Below are 13,663 nucleotides of genomic sequence, written 5' to 3' on the forward strand. Positions count from 1 at the left end.
CGGTCAGCCCTGCTTTTTCCATATATTCATTGCTGTACCACTCCCTAAAGCTGGGGGTCTTGGGCTGGAGCACCCGACCACATTTACTATTTGGTAAATCATTTACAATTTATTCTGGAGCACCACTTTTCTTCCTACTTTTGAACTGTAGATCTAGAGCTTCCCAGTGCCAGCAGATGCACTTTCTCACAATTCAACAGAAGTCAGTGTGTATGCATTGTCACATGCAAGGAGCATGTTTGGGTGCAAGTACCTTTAATAAATATGTGCACACTTAGGGGCACATTTACTTTGCTCAAGTGAAGGAATAGAATAAAAAAAACTTTAAATTTCGAATGTTTTTTTTGGCTACTTCGACCATCGAATTGGCTACTTCGACCTTCGACTACGACTTCAACTTCGAATCGAACGATTCGAACTAAAAATCGTTTGACTATTCGACCATTCGATAGTCGAAGTACTGTCTCTTTAAAAAAAACTTCGACCCCCTAGTTTGCCACCTAAAACCTACCGAACCTCAATGTTAGCCTATGGGGAAGGTCCCCATAGGCTTTGCAAGCTTTTTTTGGTAGAAGAAAAATAGTTTGATCGATTGATTAAAATTCTTCGTTCGATCAAACTAATTGCGGTAAATCCTTCGACTTTGATATTCGAAGTCGAAGGATTTACATTCGGCAGTCGAATATCGAGGGTTAATTAACCCTCGATATTCGACCATATGTAAATCTGCCCCTTACACTTGTGGTCATTAATGAGGCTTATAGTGTGTAACAATCAATAATTTATTAATATCAAATAATATTTGAACTTATAAAATGTCCATAAGAAGGAGCTTATCAAGCCAACCAATGAAGGCGGTATAATCAGCAGACTCACCCATACTAACACACTAAACACCTTTATTGGTTGGTCTGATGATCTTGTTTTTATGGACACTTTTTAAGTGCAATAATATTTGATATAAATAAATTATTACCCATAAGATGGGTTTGTGCCCCTTTGTTCATTTTTATGTTTCCTTTTATGTTATTGTGCGCCAGAAGACTTGGGAACCTAAGCATGTCTGCACTTTTCCTTATTCCATTCTGGCTAACTGAAATGTATAGCCCATTTGTATAACTGATGGCTTCCTGGACAAGAGGTTGGTTTTTAATATACAGCTGCAAAGACTCAGGTAAATAGCCTCATTATACTGATAAACATCAGACAGATTAACATCATCCATCATCTACAACCAAACAAGCAGAAAACAAAGTAGTGTAATTTCTGCAACATGATGTGATGTGAGGACTGTAATGATTAAATCCTATGCTTTTTTCCCCAGAAAAAAAAAATGACACAATCCAATTCAATTACAACTTCATATGCTTGATTGGAAGAGACAGTATGAGATTACTGTCAAAAACCTATACACACTAGCAACCACATTTCCTTGTTCTGAGGCATCGGAGAAGATCCTCAAAGATCTGTATAAAAACGTATTCATGGGGTAAAAGATTATAATGAGCGCATTCACTCAGATATAATCTTCAACTGTCATAGTACAATAAAAATCATTGTTTTATGTCCAACACTTTCCTTCATAGCTTGTTAAAGGCAAATAGCACATACTGTAAAAGACTGCTACAGGTTCTGATATTTTCCCCCATAGTGAACATTAGCACTTTGAGTTATTTAATAACAGAGGTGCTAAATTGCACCAGTGCAGTTACTAATAGCAACCAATCAAACCTCTGCTTGTATTTTTAACTTGTAGTAGCCTGATCACAAATGTAATGATCGTTTTCTATTGGTAACTATATTGGTGCAATTATCACCCAGTTTAATAATTCAGGTTATCTTTTAAGTATGTTACAGAATGGCTAATTCTAAGCAACTTTTCAATTGCCCTTTTTTTATATAGTTTTTGAATTATTTGCCTTCTTCCTCTGACTCTTTCCAGCTTTCAAACAGTTATTGTTATTGCTACTTTTTATTACTTTTCTTACTATTTAGGCCCTATCCTATTCATATTCCTGTCTCTCATTCCAATTAATGCATGGTTGCCAGGGTAATTTGAACCCTAGCTACCAGATTGCTGAAACTGCAAACTTGGGAGCTGCTGAATAAAAAGCTAAGTAACTTGAAACCAGGGGTCCCTGATGAATAAGAAGCTAAATAACTCTGGGGTCTACCAGTGAGCAACATTCACATGTAAAAAGAGTTGGGGAGCAACACAAGCATGAAACATGTTCCTGGATGGTGCCAAATAAGGGTTGTGATTGACTATTGGTAGTCCCTGGCCTATGTGGACTGGCAGCCTACAGGAGCCTCTGTTTGGCAATACACCTGGTTCTCATGCAACCAAAACTTGTCTCCAAACCTGGAATTTAAAAATAAGCACCTGCTCTGAGACAAGTGAGAGCAACGTGTTGCTGGGAGCAACATGTTGCTCACGAGCTACTGGTTGGGGGATCACTGCTCTACATCATACTATAAGTTTATTTAAAGGAGAACAACCCATTTAACCTGAAGGTAAGTTAAAATTTTACATAACAGCAGCCACAAACAACAACCTTTCCCAGGTGGAGTTTAGTTAGAAAGGACAGTGTTGAACAATACAATCCATTTACATTTACAGAGGTAAGACTATCATTGCAAGTTGAGTTTCTAATATCTTCATAAAAGTTTGTAATATAATTAAACTGCCATATATAAGAAAATTACTTAGGAATGGATGTCCAATTTCTCCCTTTGATATGCTGAGATTGCACATGCCTATAATTCCTTTCATTGTTGACCTTTTACCTTACTAGCATAAAATAAGATGGAAAACAAGAGGTGTAAATGATCAAATTTCTATTTATAGTGTTGTTACAGTATCTTTTTTTATTTGTATATATTAATTAGCAAATCCTATGAAGCCTGTCTCAATTAATTCAGAATGTTGCTTGTCTGGGCTTGGTATTAAATGCCTGCGTACTCATAAACATGTGACGATAACTGTAATCTATATACATGTTCAGCATTATTCACTATTGAATTTATAGCTGACAGAAGTACTCACTGGTGTGCCAGCAATTCCTGGTGGGCCAATTTGTCCTCGTTCTCCCTAGGACAAAAAATAGACATGCAATCATGTTTAGCAATCTAACACATGGTTTATTTATGAAACGGAAGAGACAAATGATATATTCATGGCTGAAAGAACAGCAGTTTGTCTTATGCATACTGTCAATGCTTAGTGAGGAATATAATACATTAGCTAATCCTACTGACATTTCTAATCTCCCTCGTCTGAAACCTCTATTATGTCTTTGTTTCGCTGATATGTAAACATTATTGCATGTGGATGCATGAACCTCAGGGGAGGGAAGGCAGAGCTAACTTCAGCCAAAGGGAAGAATTCACAAGCTATATTAGAAAAGCCCATTAAATATGACAGAACACATCCACATATCAACATTTAAATGCATTGTTTAAGGCGGATAATCCTGACAAAGAAGTACTGTTGAGTATTAATAAAGGGTTCTTAGTGGGATAGGTATCGTCTCCTTACAAGGATATCATTGCCTGAAAATCTTGTTTCAATAGTAGAAGCAATATACATTTTCTGCAAGTTAATAAATTCACTCTACAAATACAAAACATTGTGAGTCTTTGTATGATTACTGTACCAATATTACTATGCGAGTTTAGTTTATCAATATTTTCAACATTTGAAGAATGCTAAAGACTTATAGGAAAGACTATATTTTTCCTAGGCAGCATTTGCCCCTTTCACTCTTTTTATGACTGCCATTTCTTTATTCATACACTGGTATAATTATCCTATATTATATATTTTATTATAAACTTTTGGAACCCAAAGTCCTTCCACTGACAAATAGTAGGCTTATGGTCGCTGGAGATATTGGACCTGTTATCCAGCATACTCAGGACCTGGGGTTTTCTGGATAATGGATCTTTCTGTAAATTGGATCTTCATACCTACAGGCTGGTTTTGCTTCCAATAAGGATGAATTATATCTTAGTTGGGATCAAGTACAAGGTACTGGTTTACTATTATAGAGAGAAAAAAAAAGTGGATTATTTGGATAAAATAGAGTCTGTTGGGAGATGGCCTTTCTGTAATTCTGAGCCTTCTGGATAATGGGTTTTCGAATAACAGATCCCATACCTGTATCAGCTTTAAACTGTAGGCATAGCCTCTAGCATAACTATTCAATTAAGACTAGAAGTCAGGTTGTGCTCACTGTTGTACATTCTGCCGTTCACTATTTATAGGAGTAGAATTATGGCCACTGACATACAGTATCTATAAGTTATGATGCTGGCTAATGCAGTACTGGAAGTCATATCACTGACACATTTATAGACTCCCACACCAACTTTTTCTAGGTCTGGAAATGTGGCCATTGCCATATTTATCTTTTGAAGTGCAAGCCACACTTTAAAAAGTAATGAGGGAGGTTTCTGACACAAGCTGTACTGTGCAGTCACCTGCCTGCCACTTGTATTTATCAAGCAGTAGAAGCTGCTTTGATAGACTGACAGTATTTAAACACTGTTGTGAAGGCGCCATGTCTTCAAAACAGCATTTTTAATAAAACATGTTCCCCTTTGAGTTTACTAGTTCCCACGTGAGACCTTTTGAAATCTTCAATCTCATATATTATAGATAAATTCTTCCAAACAACCGAAGAGCATTAAATCTCCTCCATTTCCAAGTGTTCCCACATATGTATAATGATGGATTTACTCTCATGGATAATTGTACCTATCCATCTGTTTGTGCAAAAGTCATCAAGGCATGCAACTAATTCATATGCAGCGGCTGTACAAGCCTGTAATATGATTATGGAAATATGGAAATGAGCAGTTTTTTCATCCTTGCTTTTACACTAAACAGAAAGATTTACATCCAGTGGTGTAGGCCTACACTCTGGCTCTATCAAAGACAGAACAACATATAAGGGCAATCAGCATTTGTAACAAAAATATATTTGCCGCCTGAGCAATAAAAGCTTTAGCAATAGACACAACACATATTTCAGTTTAAGCAGCTGTTAAAACACCTAGAATGAAACAAAATGAACCCTTTTAAGCAGAAAATGATTGTCTTGTACCTTTTCTCCTGGGAGCCCTTCCAAGCCTGGCAATCCCATAGGGCCTGCTTCTCCCTGTAACAAAGTACTTTCCAATTGAATGCTGCTTGGCAGAGGTTTATAACAAAGAAACAAGGCTATTTTTACTTTTTACAAGGTACACACACCATAAATATTTACACATGCTTGGTTTACTTTATATATTCTCCGTTAGAAAAGTGCACATATTATATTATTAGACTTGCTTGAATGACATTTTAATTATTCTCCTACGCTTTTAACAATAAAATACTTGTAAAGGTTATGGAAAGCAAACTATAATTGCTTCAAAAGATTTTTTTTCTCCCCTGTTCTACAGAATCTGAATATATACAATTTATGGCCTTGTGCAACAAAATCCTATGAATAATTTTTATATTGGCCACATAAAAGGGGATAAAAGGTGTAGGGGATTCACTTTTCTCCAGAACAAATAGGTGTAATAAAAGCCTGCAATAATGCAGTGTTAAAATACTACATTACCCAAAGCGTAGGATAAAGGAACATCAAAGTTCTTTGAATTATGATGCGAACGCACGCACCGTCAGCAGACAGATAGGAAAGGCTGTGAGGCGTGAATTCCGTTTTATCTCCACCTAAGCCATGCAAAAGTTAAGGGCTAATGTTTCCTATTTATTTTTACATACAAATTGTAAAGTTAAATCAACTCATGTCTATAAGCAGAAGAGAGTTTTTTAGGTACTAAAAATACATGAGCAATTAAAAGAAAGTTAAAACCCTTGGACATGTGACTACGCTTTGTTGCAACAAGGTAAACGTGCTCATTGTAGAACGGAAGATTAACTGTAATAGTCTTACTTCAATGAGAGTTAATGTATGGCCCATCAGATGTTGCTGAACTATAATCCCTATCAGGCCTTTATAGCGATAAAACACTGTAGTTCAACAACAGCTGTAGACATTTTCAGGAAACCCACATAACAAAAACAAAGTAATTTAACATAAACATTCCAAATGTGGCCATTGAAAAAATAAATTGCAAATAAAGTGAATGTTAGGTCCTATAAGGAATTTTGTGTGATTCACAGCACTGTTTTCTACTTTCTTTTCTGTAACTGTTGAACACAAAAGGCTCAATATATCATATTTATATTATACCTATAATGCACAGCAACCTCTAAAAACTCTAGAATTCAAAAGGCAGGCACCATTGCTCTAAAATAAACCTACCGGCAGCTATAAGACAAGAATAACAGATCGTCAAACTGTAAGTGTTCTTTTAATTATTTTTATGCTTTGCTTGCCTGTGTGTTCAATTGCTCAGATTTTTCATTTTAATTTGCAGGAACACCATGTGCCTCAGAGTCGGTTTTTATAAAGAGCAAAGGATTGGCTTGATGCTTGTAGATGAGCTTGTGTGTTTGTACCATATTTTATTGCTGTTTTATATGCTGTAAGTGTTCCCATTATACAAAACTGTGCATCTTTCCTATTTATTAATGAAACCCTATTGGTTAATGAGGTTTAAACAAATACCTGTACTTAAAACAGTAATCTCAACTGCATCTGCATGAATCCAATACAGTTACTTATGAAAGTTATGCAAGTAAAGCTTTTTAAGAAAAAACATAGCAAGAATTGGATAAACTTAATGCATCACTATAAATTATTCAGCAATGTTTATTTCTATATCAAAAATATGATACATACCATAGGACCTTGGTCACCTTTTGGACCCTAAAAATATATTAAACAAAAATAAATGAATACTTTACTTTTTCTATACTTTAAACTACTGTTTCGAGATAAAACAGAGTAAATGACTTGCATGAACGATTTAAATGTTCTGAATATTTTGAAGAACTGTGAGGAATAGAGGGGAGGATGAATAAAAGATTGAAATGAATCTGAGAGAAACAACTGAGTAAAACTAGTGGCATTGCTAGGTTTGGGCACCAAGGGCACAGGTGCTGTACCAGATTGGAAGTGCAATGAGTGTCAGGGCAGTTGGAGGAGTGTCCTTGAGTTTGTCAGAACTACCTAGGCACGTGCTAACATTCATATTATGCAACCAGTGCTTTGTAGTGTGCTATAATTTTCTAACAAAAGACTTTATGGCTCATTTATGAGAGCAACTGCAGCGTGCAAAGTGCTATTATGGCTGCAAGTTGCCAGATTTCTCCAAAAAATACCAGTTAATTTCCAATTAAATGTGACCACAGGGTGGCAATGTTCCTGACACAATTGTGGCCAAATCACTTAAAAACCTTGGTGTCCTGATGTCATAATTTGTTTCATAATGACTCCTGCACTCCATTCATAAAACACATTTCAGTTCATTGTGTCAATTGATTCAGGCTGCCGTGGGATCCCTAGAGCTTCTGCTACTGGTTTCCCAGTGTCCATAGATGAACTTGTGTGCAACTTAGAACAGGAGGTGGGATGGAGTCGGTGACACCAAGTGCAACTTTGCTGACATTTTCAGTGTGTGAGATCTGGCACATGGTCATACAAGGTTCAGCATTGTTCCACTAGCTTCTCCATTTCCAAAAAGAGTAAGCCTGGTCTTACCTGCCGAGTGTAAATAGTACTATAGAGAAAACAGGTATTACCTGCTGCATGCCAACAGAAGTAAGAGAAAGTGGTTGAGCTATATCTGACTAAAGGAATGCACACTCCATATGATTACTCCATATAATATACTTAACAGGTGCCCATATATTGCTTAAAAATTATTGGTCACTAGAAGAGAGAAAATGGGCTTAAAGTAGATCTATTATGTGCTGATTGTACATAAATATTATTGTATTAATAATATTGAATCATGGATAAATTATTAGTTTAGCATCTCCATTTATGTATTTATTTTATGCATATTGCATTACAAATGGGTATGGCACCTAAAGGAACCTGAAGCAAAGTTATCCATGCTGTATAAGTGAGCCCTATATGAAATCTGTGATATCAATTTCTCTTCAACAGAACAATGTCTTAAACCTGTAAGTGCTAAATGTTAGCAGTAACTTCTTTATCTACCCCACTGCAGTCTTACTGCCACTTAGAGGATTAATGAATTGTTCTGTAGAAGGTAAATTGAAATAAATCTGGGCATACAGCCTGCCTTGCTTTAGAAATGTTTTTCCTGAGTTGGGGGCATATTGTTAAATACATGTCATAGAGACCCCCATATGTAATAAAGATGCATAAAATGTATACACACATAGATTATACATTGAGAATTATTTTTTTTCATAATACATTTAATTAAATCTAAAATTACATCAAATATTGGAATGGTAATAAACTATATGCATACAGTATAACCAGGAAGTATAGATCCCCTTTCATGAATAGGAGGTACATTGGATGGGGGCGAAAGAAGAGATAAAAAGTGATAATGGAAACCATAACACATAACAACATTTACAAAAGAAAAATAGTAGAGCAAACATAATAATGAGGAAATGGTGCTGGTGAAAAGTTGAAGGGGCAGTAATATATATAACATTAGAGAAAGAATGAGCATAAGAACAGGAAAAGGAAGGGAATATGAAAGAAGAAAAGGACATAATACAAGAAAGATAAAAGAAGGAAAATACAAAAAGTGGTTGAGAAGGGATTACAAATTAGGAAGTGGGACAGATCATTGAAAAGCTGTCGGGGGGATGGAAGAAGGTAAAAGCTAAAGAGAATGGGGAGGACCAAAAATAATGGTCAGGGAGAGTTAACAGCAATTTATATTGCAAAACAAAGAGAATGAATGAATATGCATAAGAACAGAAAGGGATTAGGAAAGAGAAGAAAAGGACAAAATATGCAAAAGAAAAGGAGAGAAATAGAAAAATTGAGAAGAGCAGAATGGAGTAAAAGAAATTAAGCTCAGAAGGAATATGTTAGAGAAGCAGTGAAATGGAAAAGGAAAGATAATTATAGCGAAAGATGAAGAGAAAAAGAAGGTTAAAAGAGCACATAAGACAAGAAAGGGTTGAAAGAAGTGGAAGTTGGGAAGAAAAAGGGAGAATGGGAGGATGAACAGAGGAACATGAAAAGAAAAAAAGAAGAAGATATAATCAGTGAGTATGAAACAGCAATGAAACAAAAAGGTGATTAGTTGTGTGTGTGTTATATATATATATATATATAGTTGTTCCCTGGTCCCTTGTGTACCCAGCACCATGTAAAGTGGCTAAAATGTTTGTTATTAAATGCTAATATTTAATATTTATAATAGAGTACAGAGAGAATATGCTGTAGAATGTTTAACAGAGAGTGTTTGAGCATGTAGAAATAAATATAAATAAAACTTACAGGTGGACCAGGTGGTCCCATATAGACAGCAGATGCAGCTCCCTAGGAAATGCAGTTGAAAAGTAAATATTTATTGTATTACATATTTTTTAATTATAAATAAAGATGATGTTTTACCATATATACTGACATAACTCTCTAGGAAATACAGTTGAAAAGTAAATATTTATTGCATTACATATTTTTTAATTATAAATAAAGATGATGTTTAACCATATATACTGACATACCTGTAATTTATATAGACTTCCCATTCCATTTCTTTCAGGAACAGGTATGCCCTTTTATTGAAAACAAAAACAAAATCACTATGTTTACTTACATTAGAAAAAGATACAAATCAAGTTCAATCGTTCACAGAATCAGTTGCACAGAATTTACTAGGAATATAGAGAAATCCCATAATAATGAATCATGACCTGCAATCGTATTTCTTCCTCCATGTAAGTTAAAATATTCTTCTTATGTCAAGGAGTTTTAGAATGATCTTTGATGAATAGTAAAGGATTTCCCTTGGCGCATAATTCCATAATTGTAATGCTCTCCAAGTGTAGAACTTTTTGAGGCAGATTAATCAAAATGTGAGTTTAGATTTTAATAAATAAAAACGTTCTAGTCATTCCTATGGGATTTTTAGAAGCATATTAAGCAATGGACGAAAGTTAGAACTCACCTTTTGATAAATACGCTCCCAAAAATCCCAGAGAAATTAGTCATTTTTTTGGGGAATAATTTATTTATTAAAATAAAGCAAAGATTACCAGAAGGAAAAGTGGATCTATTTAATTGCACTTATATTCCCATTTACTTTTTTGCAGCTTTGAGCTGTCAGTATAGCCAAAAATAAGATGTAATTTGGGGTCTTAAATCCTTAGAATTTGTTTTCATACTTTGCTGCTAGGGAAAATAAAGAAGGTGACTTTATCCTGTCATACTGAGGGCTTTCCCATTTTATACATTTCACTTAATATTACATGCGCCAACAAAGAATGTGATGTTGTTATATTTGATACGATGATAAAATGTTTGTGTTCAAATAATAATAAAAATATATCAGAAATATTTTTTTTACATATTAAATAGTGTAGAAATTAAGCAGGAATGGGTGGGGCCCTTAGTATCTAAAGGAGGTAAATTGGTTGGAGAGAGCATGGAAAAAGCAGAGATTCTAAACTGACAGGACTTACGAATGAAGAAATTTGTCAAATAAACACCTTTTTCTTCATTTGTAAGTCCTGTAATTGGCTATTTATTGCAATATAAAATATGTGTTGGTTAAGAGGCAGATTTATAAAAGGACATATTGAAAATGCGAATTTTTAAATTCAAATTTCAAGTTTATTTTGACTTGAATGTAATTCCAAATTTGATTTGAGTTTAAAAAAAATTTAGAATTCGAAATGTATGTACTGTCTCTTTAAGAATTCGAATTGGACTATTCGACATCTAAAACCTGCCAAATTGTTATTTTAGCCTATGGGGGCCTTCTACAAACAATTTGGAGTCATTTGGTGGACTTTTGAAAAAAGAATTTCAAATTCGATTTGAGTTTGCAGGTCGATCCTATTCACCTGAATATAAAAAATTTGATTTTTAAAATAGTTTTTGATTGGTCATTTTTTCGAATTTCGAGTTTATGGGAGTTGATGGGAGTTTTTAGAAACTCCCATAAACTCGAAATTCGACCCTTGATAAATTAGCCCCTATATGTTTCTTCTTTAGGTATAGTTTTCCTTCAGTTTTCCAGGATTCTTTGATGTCTACATGGTGTTGTGCCTCTATTTAAAATAAGATCCCATTCTCAACCTCAGGCCTGTTAGTTTGATGTTGGTGGTATAAAAGCTTTTGGAGGGGGGCAATGCGGTATAAGAACTTAAACACATTGCAAATCACAACAATATGCATTTGTGCCAGCAAGATCTTATGCTCAATAGATTTTTCCAGACAATTGTAATTGCCTTCTATGAAAAAGTGTGTAGAAACCCAGACCTATGGATAGGAATATGAATACTTTTAGTACCTTAAATAACATTATAGACAGATAGCAGGGGATCTATTTTCACATAGAAAAGATCAAGAGACAAGAGACTAACCTTTTGGGGCTTGAGGAACTGATCTTTCATTTGAAGCAATACAAGTGGTTCTTTACAGTGAGGTTAAGGATGTGATGGCAGATTCAATTAAACTAAAATGTTAGTTTAGTATTGGTATGTGTATATATAATTTTGTATACAGTATGTGAGTGTATCAGTAGGTCTTGAACTTGACAGACTTTTATCTTTTTTTCTAGCGCAAATGAATTACATAATTATGCTTATGACTGGTGTGGCACAGAATCACATGACTGGAAGTAGAACAGAATGTTAGCAACAATGACAACATTTTGGATGCAAATAAGTGTTCTTCACATTTTACTTACTGAGATATACATTTTATGTTACGGTGGGTTAGTGGCAGTACTAAAGGTGGCCATAGATGCAAAGATCCTATCGTACGAATAGAGGATTCGTATGATTTTCGGACCGTGTGTGGAGAGTCCTGACATTTTTCGTCCGGCGGAGATTGGTCGTTTGGTCGATCGGACAGGTTTGATTTTGTCCCGACCGATCCCGCCAGAGTCCATTGCAATCTCATCGTGATCTGATCGTCGGCCATGGCTGATCATCGTTCAGATTATTATATAGCCATGCCCATTAGTGGCATATCGGGGAAAGATCGGCTCGTTTGGTGATGTCGCCAAATGAGCGGATCTTTTCGTCTATGGCCACCTTAAAACTCCCCTCAAATTTTTAAGCTTAATTGTGCTAAAATGATCACAGTGCAAGTCAATATGGGCTGAAATGTTAGCAAATGGGTTTATCCATTAACATTTTAAATATACAGTATTTACTTCTCTTGATGAAAACATGAATGGAAATAAACAAAAAAGCTTATAAGCTTCTCCACTCTAAGAATTTTATGCGACATTTCATACAGGTTTATATATGTAATATTGATATCTTCAGAATTCCTTGCCCTGTTGAAATGATTACATTCCACATTCTTAATAAATATGTACAAATCAGTGATGTGTTGAACTGCAAATAAAGTCTCCTAAATAAACACACAGAAACTGCTGATGTGTAAATCCCATGCAAAAAGCTGCAAACAGCAGTGTGAATGAATTTACAAACTGATCTGATTATGGAGACTGAATGTGTCTCGCATGAAATTCAAGTTTTAGCCAAACATTTTGTTCACCTCTAATGCAATAGCTGCTTACTTTTCTCTTTCAGAGTGAGACGTGAGAAAAAGTACAATAATAACCCACAACTACTCCAGGGAACAGAAAATAACTGCTTTCTGAAGTGGATTTGTGCAGCAGATATAAGAAATGCTCTTTATGTTTTTATGCACAAAAGTTGTGTTTGGAACTTTGCAATCTATTCCAAATCAAAACTGTCACTGCTAAGAAACCATGTTGTTTAATTAGTCAGTAATAGTCAACAATTCCCCTAATATGCTTGTTCTAATAGGGATATTTCTCATTATCTTAGATGTAAGTTTATCAAGTGGTGCTTAAATGGACAAGTTGAATAATTTGGATTTTTTTTCATCATTTTATTTAACATATATTTAACATCAAACTTCCACTTTACTTCCAATAAAAAAAAATCATCTAACTGGTATTATTAGCATCCAGTACAGGTCCTTTTTATTGCAAATTCAGAACACATATTTCAACTAATACACATGCGGCATTTATGGCTTTTAATTGAGAAATTGCTATGGATCGCACTGAATATGGCCCTAAGATATATGCAAACAAGCTTCTTCAGAATATGCCAAAGTACATATTAATCCACATACTTGCAAATAATCAGAAATTCAGCCACTAAGCCACTTATTTACACATATTGGAATAAAACTGATTGAAAAATCTCCATTAAAGATTTGTAAATAACAATGTTTACTGCTTTGGGCCAGGCGGTGCTAACACTGTCCTAGTACTGGGAACTGTGCATAAGTTCAGCACAAAATACAACACATGATATTGGGATCTTCTTGAAATAATGTGCAAATTAGGAACAAATCACATTTGTTTTTAAATTGGGTCTATGCTTATTTTCTATAATCTGCTACAAAATGCTGAAGCTGTAATAGCCTATCACACTATACTTGTGTCAAGAATAAAGCAACATCTGCCCCAACAAAGCCATGGAGTGCCTTCTAGATCTGACATCTTTAATTATCTTAGCTAAATGTATATCACAGTATCTAAATAGAAA

General features: G+C 34.8%; 1 protein-coding gene across 2 annotated transcripts in view; it reads right to left on the minus strand.

Moving 5' to 3' along the window:
- Positions 1 to 13,663, minus strand: part of LOC108716928 (collagen alpha-1(XIX) chain) — a 343,423-nt gene that overhangs the window by 62,330 nt on the left and 267,430 nt on the right. For both annotated transcript variants that reach the window (XM_041563150.1, XM_041563151.1), the window contains exons 39-43: positions 9,626 to 9,676; positions 9,396 to 9,437; positions 6,798 to 6,824; positions 5,109 to 5,162; positions 3,047 to 3,091 (exon numbers count right to left, since the gene is read on the minus strand). In XM_041563150.1, coding sequence (XP_041419084.1) covers positions 3,047 to 3,091; positions 5,109 to 5,162; positions 6,798 to 6,824; positions 9,396 to 9,437; positions 9,626 to 9,676 — 219 coding nt within the window. The remainder of the gene's footprint in view (positions 1 to 3,046; positions 3,092 to 5,108; positions 5,163 to 6,797; positions 6,825 to 9,395; positions 9,438 to 9,625; positions 9,677 to 13,663) is intronic.

This window comes from Xenopus laevis, chromosome 5L (assembly GCF_017654675.1).
Source record: "Xenopus laevis strain J_2021 chromosome 5L, Xenopus_laevis_v10.1, whole genome shotgun sequence".
Taxonomy (NCBI): domain Eukaryota; kingdom Metazoa; phylum Chordata; class Amphibia; order Anura; family Pipidae; genus Xenopus; species Xenopus laevis.